The sequence below is a fragment of the Pseudopipra pipra genome, chromosome W (genome assembly GCF_036250125.1).
Source record: "Pseudopipra pipra isolate bDixPip1 chromosome W, bDixPip1.hap1, whole genome shotgun sequence".
In the NCBI taxonomy this organism is placed as follows: domain Eukaryota; kingdom Metazoa; phylum Chordata; class Aves; order Passeriformes; family Pipridae; genus Pseudopipra; species Pseudopipra pipra.
Window position 1 is genome coordinate 55,698,125 of NC_087580.1, and position 18,982 is coordinate 55,717,106.

The following is an 18,982-nucleotide window of genomic DNA, read 5'->3' on the forward strand; positions in this document are numbered from 1 at the left end:
TTGCATACACTAAATAATTTGAATGAGAATAAAAGGAGCTATTAATTAGGCATAATGAATCCTTAAATTACATACACTGTTAGAAAACCTGTTGAATTCAGAGAATGAACCAAAATAAGACTAAATTTTGTGGAAGTAGAGCAAGAATGTCTTTTTACAAAGGAAATTCACCAATTTGAATTTGTTTATATGCCTGACAAAATATTTTATTGAAGGAGATGTGTATGCAATTCATTATGTTAATTTCTAATTGCAGTGTGAACAATAAATTCAACTTTAGAAAGGGCTGTCAAATGCATCCAAGTATATCTAACTGTGGTATTATTTATTATTAGATCTACTGTAAGCAGTTCTGAGAAAGGACTGTAGTGTTGAACCCTTATTATTATCTTCAGGTTCACATTTACTCTTCTTGTTCTCCATTAATAGGTAGCATAGATCAGTCAGTATTAAAGGAATTGCCTCCTGAGCTCCTGGCAGAAATTGAATCCACCATGCCGCTTTGTGAACGTGTGAAAATGAACAAGCGCAAACGTAGCACAGTTAATGAGAAACCAAAATATGCTGAAATCAGTTCTGATGAAGACAATGACAGTGAAGAAACTTTTGAATGTAAGTAGTACATATAAACCACAGTGGCTGTTGAAATTCTTAAATGTGAAGTAAAGCAAATTAAGGAAAACTTTCACAGTAATTATATGCTTTAAGGGATTCTAGGTTCACTATATCCACTCAAGAGATCTGACCATCATTCTAAACAATTCATTGAGGACATTTGGGTTAAAAATAAATTATAATATTTCTCAAAGGATACTGTAGAACTGAACTGAGGTAAAAGGAGACAAAATGATCAAGAGCATGAAAGATCTATGACAAGTACACTGAATAGATTTGTACTGTTACAAATATGTATTTCAGAATTCTTTTGGTTGTCTAAAATTGGACTTTAAAAATATGAAATAGTGATTGTTATAGAAGAAAATAAATTTCTTTTAGTATCTTATTAAGAAAGTGCATTCCGTTAAATTAAATGATGAGAACTAAAAATTGATGAAATAATTCTCATACAGTGAGTGCTAAATGTGTTTATTTAATAAGTGTTTGGAAGAATTCAGAAGGAAATTGGGTGTTTAAATTCTGAGTAGCCTATGTATAAAATTAATAGTATCTCTTGAAATATTATTAGTACTTATATTTTTAGTCATTTTTATCTACTTCAAAATAAACTTTGTAGAGCAATTACTGATCGTGAGTAGCTGTTCCCATGTACATGTTATTTGCCTTGCAGAGCCAGCACAACTGTAACACATTCTGTTTTGTTTTGCAGCACTGATAAACTGCTCAGTTTAAATTTCTGCTGGAAAGCAATATTGGAAGTGACTTTTCTCATGGAGATGTAGCTGGGGTCAGAATTTGTCCTACAGAGCATAAATTGATACTGATGATTTGTAAACTGTGGAGACAAATTTCATCTACCTCCACAAAATACTGTCTCCTGGGGGAAAAGAATTTTAGAATTGACAGTGTTAGTAGCTCAGACCTTGTGAACATGGTTTTACTGCCTCCAGAAGCAAGTCTGATCCATAAGCAGAACAGCTCAAAAACATAAACTAAGTTATTAAATACTTGAACCACCTCTGTGTAGAAGTTTTCAGAAGTGGAAGTCCTCTAGGGTGCAGTGCAGAGCATTAGTATCACCTGATTCAATGTTGGTTTTATTAGTTCTGAGCCTGAGTTGACTACTGACTATATCCTGGTGTAACTATATTCTGCTATGTTTCCTCTTCTTCTCCATAAACTGGGGTTATGGAAAGAACTTGTCAGTTCTGTTCCAGTTCTGTCTGAATGTTTGGAGCCATTTTGCTTAGAAACAACCCTCTATACAGTATCTAAATTTTAGGAGGCTTTGGTAGAGACACAGAGATGTCAGGGGTGTTATATGCAAGTTCACATGAATAATAAACTCTTCCAGTCTAGATTATAATGTTTTGGAGCCATTTTGATTTTCGCAGCAAACTCTGTGTTAGACATCTCTTTGCTATCCTGTTACCTTAGATAATGGAGAGTTGACTGATTTCATGGATGAAATTACCTCCTCCATATCTTTTTCCTATTACATCTTATCACTCTTGCCCCTTCAGGACTGTATTTGAAAACAAAGAAGTCTCCATTCTCTTCCATACACACACGCTTTATTTCTATCAAGTTTCTGGTTTTGTATAGAACATTTATCCCAGTTTTTCAGCATTCAGTTGTGCAAGGTTTTTTGATCCTGACTGAAAACTGATTATAATAACTTTCTGTGGTATATACTTGCTACCTGGCTGAGGATTGTGACTCCAACTTTCTCCTTTATACTGAATCTTTGGAAATATATATCGACAAAATTTTAGTTGTCTTGGCAAAACAGAATATCTTAAAGTAACTAGATTGCCAAGGCTCACTGGACCTTGCTGTGTTAGATGGGCAAAGCAATCACTGAATTGGAACATTGACACTTAGTAATAGTCAGAATTAAGATAACTGAAGAAATTACCTGTGTTCTCTTATTAAAAGGATGAAACTTATTTTGATTTGTTCTACTTTCCCAACTTTGTTTAAAATAACAACTGCCCTGTAAATTTGTATTTTTAAATGTTTGCTTGTCTTTCCCAGTTTTAGGTACAGTTTTCATGTAATTCAAAAGAAATTGTTAGAATAATGTCAAAACAGATTTTTATATTATAGTTTTAGAATGTTTGTTTTACAGAATATCTATATGATAGTGTTTAACTTGCAAATGTATAATTTTGAGCTATTAAAAGTAGAATTTTTGTCCTTATAATGAAAATGCATTTAATTTCTAGCATCTCGTAAAAGACATAAAAAGGATAGAGATGAAGCTTGGGAGTATGAAGAACATGATAGAAGAAGCTCTGGTGACCATAGGAGAAGTGGTTATTGTCATGAAGGAAGGAGAACTTCTGGTAGTAGCCGTTATCGTAATCGCAGTCCCAATGACTCTGATATGGATGATTATTCTCCTCTTCCTAGTCTCAGTGAGGGTAACTGATTGTTTTAAAAAAATTATTTTCTTCCGCAATACTAGTGCATTTTTAAAGTATATATTAAACATTTTAAAATAAACATCTTTACATGTAATATTGAATATAAGCATAAAAGTGTAAACAGTCCTTTATTCTCTTAATTAGTGGCTAGAAAAATGAAGAAAAAAGAAAAACAAAAAAAGAGGAAAGCTTATGAACCTAAACTAACACCTGAAGGTAATTTTAGAATATTTATTTTCTATAGTTTGTATTTTCTGGCTTGAATATAAAATAATTATATATACATTTCTTTTTCACCAGAAATGATGGATTCTTCTACTTTCAAAAGATTTACTGCTTCAATAGAGAATATTTTGGAAAATTTAGAAGACATGGATTTTACAGCTTTTGGTAATATGTCAGAAAGTTTCAAAATGCTTTCCCCAATTAGAAACATAAGAAGGAAATTTGCATCTCAGTATTTTCAAACTTCCATCTTTGTTATTTAATTGCATGTGATACATACTACAGTATACTGCATTTATATGGCTTCTACCTTTAGTGAAGGCCTTTACCTTTCCAATTTCACTTGCTACTACAGGAAGAATATCCTTCTTCCTCTCTGCAGAATCCAAAAGGGACATAAATCACAATAAGACAAATAATAGTCCCTTAAAGTGGAAAGGGTACCTCTTCTGTCAAATATATCTTTGTAAACAATACTAACATAAGATGGTTTTATTGCCAGTAATTTCTGAGGCACATAATTTTGCATCTGTTGTGGCCTTTGGCCCAACAGAGGTTGATTATTCAATTCAGCAGCAGAGTGCTTGTGCACTTATGGGGGAGACACTGAATCACTGTATGCTCCTTATCCATTTCAGTAGAAACTAAACCAGTTTAGCATACGTGTCTGATGAAGTTCAGGTTCACCAAGATGACCAAGATGATTTTGAAATGGATAATGGAACATTTGTTAATGTTTTTCTTACCATCTTTGTCACAAGATTAGAACAAGGGGAGGAACATAGTAAGCAAATCACTACAGCTATGGTGTCTACAACCTTGGATTAAAAATATTTTTAATTTATGACTTTCAGTCATATTTAACAAGTAGTCATTTTAACATAACCAAAAGTTGTCATTATCAGTCTTCATTAGATGGAACTATTATATGCTAGCTATTTGAAAAATGAATTCTTTTTCTTCAGTTGGCTTTTTCATATTGGCTGTAAAATACTGGTTTCCTTGAAGTCTTATTAGAAATGTGATTGTTAATTTTTAATTATTTTCTTTTAAGGCGATGATGATGAGATTCCACAAGAATTGCTACTGGGAAAGCATCAGCTTAGTGAGTTGGGTAGTGAATCTGCAAAAATCAAGGCAATGGGCATTATGGACAAGGTACATCTTCATAGTATTTAACTCTTTTTCAACATTTAATTTTGCTAAACATACAAAAACATGTGTGCCCTGTGATATTTCACCCTCTTTAGGTGTACATGTGACAGATACTGTGAACAGTTGTGCTTCTGCTGAAGTTCTTAAAAACTTGCCACATCTTAAATGTTACTGTCTCCGAAGTTGAGACATTTTTGCTGAATGGTCCTCTGTGTTAGGCCTGACTCAGAGCACCATATGCCAATAGGTAACACATGCCTGAGCAGTAAAATCTAATAATTAATCCACTTTCACAAAAGCACATCATTCTATAGGCTTTGCTCCTTACAGCTAGTGTTGAGCAACCACAGTAAAAGAGAATCTGCTGGCAAAGTCAAAAAATCCACCCTTGCTGATATATGCCATTAGTGCAATGTAAATGTATAATGTCTATCCAGCATCACACTGAATTGCCTACTTCCTCTCTCCAAAGAGACCTTTCAAACTTAGAAGATTTAATGCCCAAGCTGATAATAAGATTAATTTTTTGTAGACTGCATAGTGTGATTTCTTCGCTATACTCTTTCCAACTTCTGTTCAAGGAAACTTTCTGTTGGCGCAAACTGGTGGTATTACACCTCTAGAAACAATATTCTTGCTTTCCTTATCTTCCTAGAACTCTTGGCTTTATGCAGTCTTGTGTTATATTCTTACTCTGCCTGCTCATGACCACTTATTATGTTTATGAAGTGTCTATGAAGCCACTTATACAAGTCACCCTGAAGGGTTTTCTTTAATCTGAGATTTAGATATTCTTCCTGGCCTTTCCTTTGATCTCACTACCTTCCTTTGTAGAGTGATATCAACCTGAATGTCTCTGTTTCCTGATAGTTCTCACCCTTAACTTCTGTTCCCTGTTTTTTTCGCATACATACTTACATGTATGCATAAAATCAAAATTTTGTTACTTCTAAAGGTGAGCACCCAATAGTATCTGGATGAATGAAACTGACACTTCTGGAGTTTAGCATATTCTACAGATTACTTAATCATAATTCTGTAGAACATCAGTAAGTGAATTTGAGTTACTTTTTTCAACATGCTAGTTTTTTTTAAATTAACACAGTTATTGAGAATACATTTCCTTTTTATTAGCACTCAAGTATCAGGGAATTTTATTTCTGCTTGTCTATAGAACTTGGATTTTCTCTTAACAAAGCTCTGTATGGTCAGTTAGAATTTGGGATTGATACTTGGATTTGGTAAATTTCTGTTTCTATAAGCAAAAGCATATAACTATACAAAATTATTTACAGAAACCTAATTTTAAATACATTTCTATATATTTTGCTGGTTTGCAGTTTGATTGCAGTATTAGAACATATTTCACTAGTTTAATTCTATCAGCATTCTCAATCATGCTGTGTCAGAAACCAGAACAATCAAGATCCAGTCCTTATCTCAGATGGCTTACAATTAAAATTTGTCAGATTACATAACATGTTCTGTCCTTCATACATGGACATTTGTTCAGCAGTTTGGAAGCCTTTCTATTCCTAGAGCTGACTGATGTTTTGTTTCTTGTTTTAGCTCTCAACAGATAAAACAGTAAAAGTCTTGAATATTTTGGAGAAGAATATTCAAGATGGATCGAAGCTTTCTACATTACTTAACCATGTGAGTTTCAAATTACATTGTTTCACACCATTGTGTAGAATAGGGTTTTCTTCACTTGAGTCCCATATAGTGAGAGTTTCAAATACTGTGTGTGTCTGTGAAAGGATTTACTGATTTAATATGTATGTGATTAAAAGATTGCCAAATTTTAAGATTTGAAGTAACATTCAATTGTTTATATTATTTCAGTATGTTTTACTATAGTACTGATAACTAACAGATGTATTGGGAGCAATTAGGTTGTCTTTTGACTTAATTTTAAATATTATATTTTCATCCTGAAATAGTCATGGTAACTGGTGTAACTTGCATCATTGGGCATTTTTTTTTCTACTTTTCTACATGTCCATAAAACATCCCTTATACAATGGAAGAAATATTACAGCTTTCATGTAGAGCATATTCTTCTCCTGAGCATTAAGAACTGAGAAAGTGCTTCATTTAGGTCTGCTCTTATGCTGCAAAGTTGAAGTTATCAACATAAACAAAATTAACAGGAAGTTGAAGATGTTAGGGGTTTTTTTCCTGATATACCTAAAACTACATGGGGATTTGGAGGGGTTTTTATGAGGTTCAAATGCATTACACATTTTTTATTTATTTATTTATTTCTACATTTCATAGTCAAAACAATATTCTAGCAAGAATAGAGTTCTTGAGTTTTCTGGGAAAAAAACCCTTGATCTCTAGAAATAGAGAGTAATTACGTATATTGGAAAGGAAAAAATTAAACTTGAAAATGAAAACCAGAGACACATTATTTGTACCTAAATATTTTCATCTAGGTAGTTTGTTGGGTTTTCAAAGTTTCAGTATGTGGTTCTGAATGTCTTTAGCAGTATGAAAAATAAGTGAAAAGAAGGTGCGGGTTTACCTGCTGTAATTCAATATGATTGAGTCTTTATGACAACGCCTTTAAAGTGATATTTTTCATTATCTTTTCATAGTAAAACTCAAGATTATGAAAGAGTTAATGGAATTGTCCAATGATTGCAATTCAAAGTTTCAATTAAAAGAAGCAATCTTTAGCCAAACAAGTTTTAGATTTTTTTTAGAACCCATTGAACATGATTCAGGTCATTATGGCAAAGAAAGCCTCTGCTAAGGAGTAAGCTTATTTCTTTTACAGTGCAGTAAAAATATCCTACCTCCATGTCAGGATATTTTTCAGAGGTATTTTTTCTTGTACTTGCAAGATTAATTAGGAAAAAAATGGAAAAGATTTAAAAGTACTTGGGCTTTTATTTTGTGGTTTTTTTGGTGTTAGGTTTTTTAACCCTCCATTGTGTAAGAACAAATGATTTAAAGCCATTCTGTGCAAGAAATTTATAGGGATCTCCTGATTTGCAGATTTCTGATGATTTTTCAAATATATATAATGCACTGTGATATTTAGATTCCCTTACCCCAAATGAAAAAAGTTGATATGGTTTCACCAACCCGTTATTTTTACAAGGAAAGCAAACAGTGTTGAACTGTGCTATTATACAGGCAAGAAAGATTATTTTTCTCTGTACCAGAGAAGTTATTAAAAATTTCACCTGGTTTTGCTATTAATAACATTATTACAATATTTCGGTAGTGCTAGGTGGTCATAATTAACCTCATGTATGTTTGCTTTTATAACTTGTAGAAACACAGAAATACAGAGATTCCATACCCTGTGCTAAATCTAAATGGTCATATTTGATAAGACGTGTTTTAAATCCATTGATATAGATGAGTTGATCTGTGGAGAAAGTTGTATTCTTATAAGTTTTGTGTGACTTAACAGTCTTTTTGTGTAAGAATTCCCTCTAGTGGCAAAAATTAGACTGATCAAAGCAGCAATTTGTGTTTAGGCCACTGAAGAAAACACTAGATGAATGAGTTTAGATTTTGATTAAGGTACATAATTTTAAGTAGAGAATGTGACAGTCCTCCTTAAAGGTGCTTCCCAATGATACACAGAAAGCTTCTTTGTGTTTTACCAAAAGAATACAGTGAGATATTGAAGAATTGTTACTTAGGGTTACAAACTTGTGGCTAGTAAAATAAACATTTGTTGATTTCTAAAACAAACTATTTTTGTATCATAAAGGAAATACTGCATTTTTTAAGTGTGTATCTAAATATATTAAAATAATGTTCTCTTTTACTTGGTAAGGATAAAAATTTAACTTCTTGTTCACACTATCTTGTTTTCTATCGCCTGTTACAGAACAATGACACTGAAGATGAGGAGAGATTATGGAGAGATCTTATTATGGAGAGAGTGACAAAATCTGCTGATGCTTGTCTTACTGCTATCAATATTATGACATCACCAAATATGCCTAAAGCTGTATATATTGAGGATGTAATAGAAAGAGTAATTCAATACACAAAATTTCATTTGCAGAACACTCTCTATCCTCAATATGATCCTGTGTATAGAGTGGATCCTCATGGTGGTTAGTATGCTAAATGTTTTCCATTTGGCATTTTGTTGTCATATGCATATCTTCAGATGGGGGTGTTCAAGAACGGTTTTAAAAATCTTGGATCCAGAATTCAGAGCAATTACAAAAATATGAAATTCTTGCTTTCCAGCAGATTTTACTAAATAGTTTTTCTTCTGTAAGCACTTGCATTTACAAAGCTGTAGTCATGGAGTTGTTTTGGAGACATTTTTTGAGGAAGATGATCATCTTTCTAATATCTGATGTAAGTGAAAGACTGAAAAACTTAATAAAGATATTTTTTATTTTCTAGGTGGTGTTTTAAGTTCAAAAGCAAAACGTGCTAAGTGTTCCACCCACAAGCAAAGAGTTATAGTGATGTTATATAACAAAGTTTGTGACATTGTCAGCAGTTTGTCAGAGTTGCTAGAGATACAGCTTCTCACCGATACAACTATTCTTCAAGTAAGTTTTATAAGAAAAATTTTTGTCTGAGAATGGTTTTTTTCTTTTCCCAGAGAGACTGTAAAGTGTGATTGTCTCAATGACATGAAGTATGAAATAAGTACAAACTTATGAATTATTAACAGCAGTGACTAGTTTGTTCTGTAGTATGTAGTCGGCAGAACATTTAATGTTTAGATCTTTAATGTCTTTTATTGTATACTTAAGAAAATTTTAACCTGATTGTATTAAAATATCCTTTAATAACTTTATTTGCAAATAATATGAAGTAATACATGTTGCTGAATACCTTACCTGATGAATGAATAATCTACTTGTGAAAATGCATAAATATCAGTTTGTTAGTCAAATATACTTAAAATAACTTCTTTCTGTTGATAGATATCATCTATGGGAATAACACCTTTCTTTGTAGAAAATGTCAGTGAACTACAGTTATGTGCCATCAAATTAGTGACTGCAGTAAGTAATTTTTAATTTGCAGTTTCGTATTCTTCTGAGACTTATTAGGGCATTTGCATAGGCTGTATTTTTGCTGGTAGAGAATTAGAGTTTAGAACTAATTTTGTTCTTGCATATTTTTACAGTTTGGTATCACGATCTAGGAACAGTATTAAAGCTACCTGAACTCCTCTCATTTTCAGAGTACTCTATAGGAAGAAATAACCTACTTAAACCATGGAATTTACTTAATTTTGGTTATGTTGTTTAAAATGAAAACAAAAACCCCTTCCTCTTATCTGTTCTTTCTTGTCTTAAGAAATCTTAACAACGCAATTTTCCTTACCTCCCTTGTTAAGATTAGAATTTATGCAATGATATAAGCTATAGAACTTGTAGGATAGTTCTATATAATATATAATAGAACTATATAATAGAATACGTCCTTTTCCTTAGAAGAGGGGGCTATGTGAAAAAGTCATGGGGTAGATAAAACATTTTTTCAGGAAAATTGCAGCACAACACAAATGTGTTTGTTCAAGTGAAAGTTTTTCATCTTTGTAAGGATTATGTACTCCAGTATTTATAAAAGTAGTTCTGCCTAAACAAAGAGAGAAGCAAACTCTACAATCCTGACCCCAGAAATTGAAATAATATTTTATGTCATGCAAACATTAAAGCTTAGTTTTCTCAGATGTACTCTAAAACTATACATATGTTCATATATAATGTATGTTACCATAGACTTTTACTCTATACTGGAGTCTGAAAGCTTAGCATTACACTGTTTGACTTTCAGTGTATTGTACCATTGGCAGAAAATTTTAAAACATATGGTATTTTCAAGAGCTATTACACATTTATGGTATTTGAAGATTATTTAAAAGCTATATTTGAAAAAGGTTTTATGTGTTTTATAAAGAAATGTTTTGAAAAAACAAAGCAATGCATTAAAAACAAGGTGTGCATGAAATATAATTTATTTAAATGTCTTGTAAAGCATATGTTTCTATATATAATTTTTAACAATCTATTTAACAAGTGATATTTTATGTTACAATAAATAATTTTTTAACAACTATGTAACTGTTAAATAGGTGTTCTCCAAGTATGAAAAACATAGACAGTTAATACTAGAAGAAATTTTCACTTCCCTTGCAAGACTACCGACTAGCAAGAGGAGTTTGAGAAATTTCAGGTAATTTCTGACATTGAAAATTTGTAGACAGTAGCATTTACAGTTTGTAGATGTAGGATTTTAGGCTTCAGTATTAACTTATTCTTTAAAAATCTGTGACTCCACAAGCTCTGTTTTCTAGAGGTTGATATTTCAAAACCTCTGCAGTGAGAACAGAATTGTCTGACAAATGTATTTTGTAATAATCACTGTTTCATATGCCATAATATTTATGCCTGCCTGCTTACAAAAATAATTGCAATATCTAATTATTTGTCTCACTAAGTATGTAAATGACTGTAATACTAGTGTGCATTCATAGGTTTTTTTCTTGGAAAATCCTTTGGTTTATTCACAGGGACTTTATATAATTTTGTCTTCGCTAAAACTTAATAGGAATATTCTGGCTGAATTTCTTTAAGGACACGCTTAGAGCACTCTTTCCAGAAAATCAATCTAATACTCCTTTGAATGTGTCTCATTTAGAAACTACTCCATTCACTTTAACTGTCTTTTAAGCACTTCAGCTGGATTTCAGTGCATCTTCTGAATAATAGTATAGGTTCAGGTTAAATTAGAGAAAGAATCTGACCTGGATAGGATTTCAGTTAAAATCGAGGTTGGACTCTTCAAATGATTCTAAAACATTTGTTATTAGTGTTGATTTTGTTCCTTGCTTCCATACATCTTTTCCCTGGAGACAGACAAGTTGTCAATGAAATAGGTTGTCTGATCCAGGGTGCATGAACAGGAAATATCCAGGAAAAGAAATTCACTGAAACTTTGAAGTTGAATTCAGTAATCCATGAGTGCTTGTTCCTAGTATTTCCTATTGTTTTGTTTATAGATATCAGAGAGATCTAGTAAACAGGAAGGTGGTAGGCATAGGAACATAATTGGTAGATACCCTCTTTGAATTGGAACGTTTACTATAAGGAAGTTACTATCTCAAGGCCATAATGACTGCACTGTTTATCTCTAGAGTCCTCACTCTGTTCTATTGGAGGACATTTCCTGTATGTGGGTGTAGTCATGAAGGGTACAGCTTGCCTAAAATTTTATAGGAAAATATCGTCTCTGTACAAGTAGTTAGAGATAACTTCATAAAGATAATAATTGCAATCTGTTTTGTGTCCGGTTATTATTTTGATAATTTGGGGAGAATGATGTCAGAGATTATCACCTTTTCATATTGTTAAGGGCAGCATTAAGTGGTGTTGATGTACTTATGGGTAGTAAACACCATACTATTCATCAGGTTAAAACACTTGGAAGGGGAGAAATGTTAGGTGGAGTGTATTTGTACTGGTCATACCAACTCAAAAGACACTTTCACATGCTGAAGTTTATAGACTGTTACGCTACCTGAGATTACCATAGGTGTAACTTGTAGAAGTCAGTCCAGGTTGTGGTCACCAATTTCTTTTGTTTAAAAGTCCTGCACATTTCAGATACATTAAATAATATATAAGTAATAAAATATTATGACAAGTTCGGTCCATTTTTTTAGACCAAATCCTTCACTGCATAAGAGAGAAGCAAATGACTAGATAAATGTCTATAACACAGATTTCTAGCTTTGATTATTATTTTAGAAATATGTTATTTAGGAACAAAAATTTTTGTTTTCTCTTTTTTGTTTATTTTTAGTACTAATGCTGTCTTATTAACAGGTTAAACAGCAGTGACACTGATGGAGAGCCTATGTATATTCAGATGGTAACAGCACTAGTTCTGCAGCTTATTCAATGTGTGGTGCATTTGCCCTCAATGGAAAAAGATTCTAATTCAGAGGAGGAATCAAACAAAAAAGTAAGTTTTATTTAAAGAGCCATAATTTTTTCTTTTGTGCAGGAATGACTTTGTAGGTATAATAGTTTATGACAGTGCTCTAGTAATTAAGCATTTTAATTTTATGTCTGCTGTAATTATTTGATGAACGAGAAATGCTGATCTGGAAATTATATTTCTGTGTATGCTAAAATATTAGAAAAATAAATCTTGTTATTTTTAGGTGGATCAAGATGTGCTTATGACTAACTCATATGAAACAGCCATGAGAACAGCACAAAACTTCCTTTCTATTTTCCTTAAGAAGTAAGTACTGTTGCATTCTTTAGTGTATTGATGAAACCAACTCCAAATAAAATCTGTCACACCTTAAGACAAAATAAACCACTTCACAATGATAAATGACTACTAATAAAGTTACTTATAACAATATATTTTATAGATCCCTGAGACCTACCTGTCTGGACAAAAAATTTTATGGAACAGAAATTCTACAGACTTTAAGAACACATTTAAGAATCTTTCTGATAATTTATATAGGATCCTTTTATCAGGGGTCTTTTACTCATCTGAAGCATGGAAGAGAAAGCTGAGTAAATACTTAAGTGATGACACCAGATTATTTCAGTCATCAAAATGACAAAAATATAAAGACCCTAAAATTTCTTAAATTTCCATAAAGTTAGGAATGTCAATAGCTCAACAGGGGAAAAAACCCATACCTTAATAACTAAAAGATTTGTAACAAAAAGTCCTGAGGTTTTTATCGTGTTAATTTCTATTGTTAAGCCAAAAGGCTATTTATGAGCTATCTAGCCATCTCTCTGCATAATTCTGGTATAATTAAAGTTAGGGGTGCCATATATAAGTGAAACACTATCATGTATGTTATCTTTTGATTTTTTTATATTCTGATTTTAACCTTTGTGGAACATAATACTGAGATGCCTTATCACTGTGAGATAAGTCAGACCAGGTTTAAGGACACAACACCTCCTAAAAAGCCCACTCCAGGTTAAGCTTTAGAATTTTATCTACTTTGTCCATCCAAGTTAATGCAGACTTTAACTCAAAATGATAAATAAATCTTAGGAGCAAAATTCTACTATACAGGATTAGCTGCTTTACTTGCAGTGCAACTTGGAGTGATAACTGTGTAAACTATTTGTCTGTAAATGGAAAAAACCCAAGTTTTCTGCTAATATTTCAGATTTTTTTTTTTAGAATTGCATAAAACTGTTTTTCTGGATAAAAATAGGATTAGCTCTGTTTGCATCAGAAGAAAAGCTTAAATGACTCTTAAATTCACTTATGAAATGCATTTCGTTTTAAACAGGTGTGGCAGTAAACAAGGGGAAGAAGATTACAGACCACTGTTTGAGAACTTCATTCAGGATCTTCTTTCCACAGTTAATAAACCAGAATGGCCAGCTGCAGAGTTGCTACTTAGCTTATTAGGAAGGCTATTGGTAAGGGATTCTTGGTTTTGACTATTATATTCATTTATTTCTTATTAAAATGAAACTTGTTTATTTCAGCTCGAACTATTACAGTAATGCTTTCTGATTATTGACACACACATGCAGCATGTAAGGATTTTCTTACATGTATCACTATTATGTAATGCATAGAAAATAAAATTTAGGTCAGAAGATCATTGATATGGAATATAGTTAAGGTCATATATATACATTTTGTCATTGAAGTCCACTTCTAATATTCCATGATGTTTTCCACATTAAACATGCCATTCTATAGCATTCAATAAGTGTAAAAATTCATAGAATCATAGAATATCCTGAGTTGGAAGGGACTCACAAGGATCATCAAGTCCAATCCTTAGCCCTGCAAAGGACACCCCAACAATCCCACCCCATGTGTCTGAGCGTTGTCCAAACGTTCCTTGAGCTCTGGCAGGTTTGAGGCCATGACCACTGCCCTGGGGAGCCTGTTCAGTGCCCAACTGCCCTCTAGGGGAAGAACCTTTTCCTAATATCCAACCTAAACCTCCCCCAACTCAACTTCAGGCCATTCCCTTAGGTCCTGTCACTGGTGACGAGAGTGAAGAGATCAGTGTCTGCCCCTCCACTGCCCTCTGTGAGGATATTGAAGACCACAATGAGGCCTCCCCTCAGTCTCTTCTCCAGGCTGAACAGACCAAGTGCCCTCAACCCCCCCTCATAAGGCTTCCCCTCTAGACCCTTCACCATCATCATGGCCTCCTTTAGATGCTCTCTTCATTCATATTCATTGAGAATAAAGTCAGAATAATACCTGTAATTATTCATAGCATCATAGAATGGTTTGGAAGGAACCTTAAAGATCATCTAGTTCCAACCCCCTTCCAAGGGCAGGGACACCTTCCACTAAACCAGGTTGCTCAGAGCTCCATCCAACCTTGAACACTTCCAGAGATGGGGCATCCACAGCTTCTCTGGGCAACCTGTGCCAGGGCCTCACCACCCTCAGAGGTAAGAATTTCTTCCTAATATCTAATCTAAACCTACTCTCAGTTTGAAGCCATTCTCCCTCGTCCTGTAACTCCATGCCCTTGTAAAAAGTCCCTCTCCAGCTTTCTTATAGGCCCCCTTCAGGTACTGGAAGGTGCTCCAAGGTGTCCCCAGTGCCTTCTCTTCTCCAGGCTGAACAGTCCCAACTCTCTTAGTCTGTCCTCATAGGAGAAGGGCTCCAGCCCTCTGATCATCTTGGTGACCTCCTCTGGACTCGCTCCAACAGGTCGATGTCTTTCCTGTGCTGAGGACCCCAGAGCTGGACACAGTACTCCAGATGGGGTCTCACCAAAGCTCAGCAGAGGGGCAGAATCACCTCCTTCACCCTGCTGGCCACTCCTCTTTTGATGCAACCCAGGACACCGCTGGTTTCTGGGCTGCAAGCACACATGGCCAGGGCATGTCCAGCCTCTCATCCAGCAGCACCCCGGAGTCCTTCTTGGCAGGGCTGCTCTCGTTCTGCTCATCTCCCATCCTAGATTGATACCGGGGGTTGCCCTGACCCAGGTGCAGCACCTTGGACTTGACCTTCTTGAACTTTATGAGGTCCACCCCTCAAGCCTGTCCAGGTTCCTCTGGATGGTCCCATCCTTCAGGTGTGTCAACCTCACCACTCAGCTTTGTGTCATCTGCAAACTTGCTGAGGCTGCACTTGATCCCTTCATCTGTGTCATTAATGGAGATATTAAATAACACTGGTCCCAATACGGACCCCTGAGGGACACCACTGGTCACTGATATCCATTAGGACTCTGAGCTGTTGACCACGACCCTCTGGATGTGACCATCCAAGGAGTTCCTTATCCATCTGACAGTCCACTCATCAAATCCATCTCCAATTTAGAGAGAAGGATGTTGTGGGGGACCGTGTCAAAGCCTTTACAGAAGTCCAGACAAATGACATGTGCAACCCTTCCCTTGCCCAGTGATGGAGTCACTCCATCATAGAAGGCCACTGGGTTGGTCAGGCAGGACTTGCCCTTGGTGAAGCCATGCTGGCTGTCCCAAATCACCTCCCTGTCCTCCATGTGCCTCAACAGAGGTTCCAGGAGGGTCTGTTCCATGATCTTCACAGGAACAGAGGTGAGGCTGGCAGAGCAGTGGTTCCCAGGGTCCTCCATTCTATTCTTTTTAAAGATGGGGACAATGTTTCCCCTTTTCCAGTCACCTGAGACTTTACCTGATGGCCATGACTTTTCAAATATGTACTGCTAATTTCAAATGGAGAGTGGCTTGGCAATTCCATCAGCCAATTCCTTCAGGACTCTGGGATGCATCTCAACAGGTCCCATAGACTGATGTACATTCAGGTTCCTCCGGTGGTCACGAACCTGATCTTCACTTACAGTGGGAGGGACTTTGCTCCCCCAGTCCCATACTTCTCTGGACTATTCCTTTAGCATAGAACCTGAAAAAAAATAAGTAATTTGGTCTTTTACAAGTTTGATCTTAAAGTAAGTAGTACATTTACTGATTACAGAATGTGAATATTTTCGTTGGCATGTTTTTGAGAGTCGTTCTTCAGTATTACAATACAATTAATACAGTAATTTGAGCTGTTTATTTGGAATGTATTTTATGGTCCTGTTCCTGGTAAAATGTAGCTTTCTTTATGCTTGTGTGAATAATGACAAAGTTGTATTATGGTGCTATGCTATTGCAAAGGATACCTGCTCTACTAGATGTCCAGTTTATTTTATAAAAATACATATTTTTAAAAAACTAACAGGCATATTTGTAGATAGAAAGACCTAATAAAGGAAAAAACATTAATGTAAGCATTAATGTAATTACATCTGTGATGTAATAGTAAATTAAATAATTTTATGCAGCATGAAAGTTAGGTGGAATTTTTAATAAAGTCAAGCAATGTCTTGTGAGAAGAATCTCAGTTGCATAAATAAATAATTTTTATAACAATTTATTCTGCTTTTCTTAGGTTCACCAGTTCAGTAACAAATCTACAGAAATGGCATTAAGAGTTGCATCACTTGACTATCTTGGAACTGTAGCTGCAAGACTCAGGAAAGATGCAGTCACTAGCAAAATGGATCAAGGTTCTATAGCGAGAATACTCAAACAGGTGTGTGAAAGATCCTGTACCAGTTGGATTGAGATGTATCTATTTAAAAGCTTAAACATTTATGTGTGAAAAACTGGCTTTTTGGAGAATGAGTTTTCATTGTTGTTCAGATTTCTGAATCAAATATACTCAATTTATAAGTATTCATGTCTTTCTCTCACCATCTCCCTAGTAATCATTTTAAGTGGTTAATTAAAATGGTAAAACCAGTTTTCCGGTGACAATTTAAAGGAAATAATGGAGTCACAGTTGGATTATATCTTAAGAGGCCTTAAAATATATATGTGTATATATGTATGTGCATTTGCCATTGCCAAATGGTAATTGAGCTTATGGTGCTCATACACAAACTTTTGAGAGTTAAACTGTTAGGCCTGTAAGGTTAGCTTTTATGTAATGGAGTTGGTATTGGGGGACTGTGAGGGGGATGTTGTTATTTTTGTGGGGATTTTTTTTACTGGACTTGCATATATCTTTCATTAAAGAATACATATTCACATTTCTGTTAATGCTGCTTATCAAAATGTCTCCAAATCTGCAAGGGTGGCAGCAATTAAAGATGCAGTTTATGCATTTGGGCTCTCTATAGTATGATAAGAAAATCTTGGGTCTTTTGTGTCCTTTTAAAAATGTGAACTTTCACATTTCTTATGGATGCTATATATTCCTTTCTGAACTACTAATTATTCTTATCATGATTAGATCTAAAGTTGAGTAGTCATATCAAGTTTGTTTCCCTTTCAGTTACCTGAAAAGACTCCAGATCTATTATATGTATTTTATAATGACTGTTACAGATTTATTTTGAAGGAAAAACTTGTGCAATTTACAGACATTCAAATGAATCAAAATTCATCTACTCCTTTAGGAGGCTGATACTTCCCATAACTTTTGTCGATTAGAATATTGTACTACATATAGTGTCAAATCTTTATGTTCATGGCTTATTATAATTTATACTTCTATGTGCTAAGGGGTTATAATTCTCCTTCATTGACAGTGATTTTGACAGTTGTACATTAGACTTCATAGGCAAATATTTTAGAAGAATACTTTTCTCTTTCCTTATCTCCAGGAGTTATATAGTAGTATCGAAAGATATTCTAAAAAGATTCATACCTGAGTGGTGACCTGAATTTGTCGATTTGTTTTGGGTTTTTTGCAGGATCAGGCAGTAACTAGGCATTGGCATCTGCAGAAAATAAAATAGCTGTGGGCAATTGAGTGCTAAAAGATTGTTTTCTGTTACTCAGGAAGCTTAACATCAATGATGGCAGATAGTACATTGTGGAAAGTGTATACTATACAGTACCATCAGTCAGGGTAGACAGTGTGTTGTTTATAAATTATTTGTAACATAAGAACAAATAACTACTTGAAAATGTGTACATGACACCTAAGCTTCACTTTGTTGCTCAAATGTCAAGAAAATAAGATCCATTGGTAGACATATTCAGCTTTAGTCATCAGAAATATCTTTAATCTTTTCATTCAGAAATGAACTTCTATCTCTACACATTTTTGTTTCCTGCTGAATTGAAAGCTTAGACTGTTGGATATTTCCTTCTACCCTCTGATATCATTACCAGGATATTCCCCCAATGATTGATGAATGCTTATAACTCTGTCTATTGTGGTTTGGGCTCATGAACTGTATAAATGTAGGAGAGAATCTATTCTGTTTCGACATTTTTAAACAGTAGATTTTTTTCATAGAAATCTGTCATAGATTGTCAAGTTGAACACTTGTGCATGCTTTTCATTAGTTTCTCTCTTCATATGCCGATCTTCTGGACTTGTAACTGTACCTTTTTCCATGTGCTGTTGTTTGCAAGCTATATTACGTGCTACACTTGTCAGAAGATTCTCAATCTATGCTGTTCATACAGAAGTTGATGGTTAGAAGTTACAGATTTTATTGCTGAAGAAGAAAAATGCTTTGTAGCTGAAGAAGTTTAAGCCAGAAATTATTCTTCTACTTTTTTTATCAATACTGAATATGATTTGTTGTG

The 18,982-nt window shown here is 34.3% G+C and overlaps 1 protein-coding gene across 1 annotated transcript in view; it reads left to right on the forward strand.

Moving 5' to 3' along the window:
- LOC135405136 (nipped-B-like protein) overlaps nucleotides 1-18,982 on the forward strand; it is a 215,341-nt gene that overhangs the window by 163,900 nt on the left and 32,459 nt on the right. Inside the window, exons 10-23 of the mRNA XM_064639844.1 lie at nucleotides 430-612; nucleotides 2,847-3,044; nucleotides 3,192-3,263; nucleotides 3,348-3,437; nucleotides 4,327-4,430; nucleotides 5,997-6,083; nucleotides 8,284-8,515; nucleotides 8,817-8,968; nucleotides 9,350-9,430; nucleotides 10,507-10,607; nucleotides 12,260-12,398; nucleotides 12,601-12,683; nucleotides 13,714-13,846; nucleotides 16,827-16,970. Coding sequence (XP_064495914.1) covers nucleotides 430-612; nucleotides 2,847-3,044; nucleotides 3,192-3,263; nucleotides 3,348-3,437; nucleotides 4,327-4,430; nucleotides 5,997-6,083; nucleotides 8,284-8,515; nucleotides 8,817-8,968; nucleotides 9,350-9,430; nucleotides 10,507-10,607; nucleotides 12,260-12,398; nucleotides 12,601-12,683; nucleotides 13,714-13,846; nucleotides 16,827-16,970 — 1,799 coding nt within the window. The remainder of the gene's footprint in view (nucleotides 1-429; nucleotides 613-2,846; nucleotides 3,045-3,191; nucleotides 3,264-3,347; nucleotides 3,438-4,326; nucleotides 4,431-5,996; nucleotides 6,084-8,283; nucleotides 8,516-8,816; nucleotides 8,969-9,349; nucleotides 9,431-10,506; nucleotides 10,608-12,259; nucleotides 12,399-12,600; nucleotides 12,684-13,713; nucleotides 13,847-16,826; nucleotides 16,971-18,982) is intronic.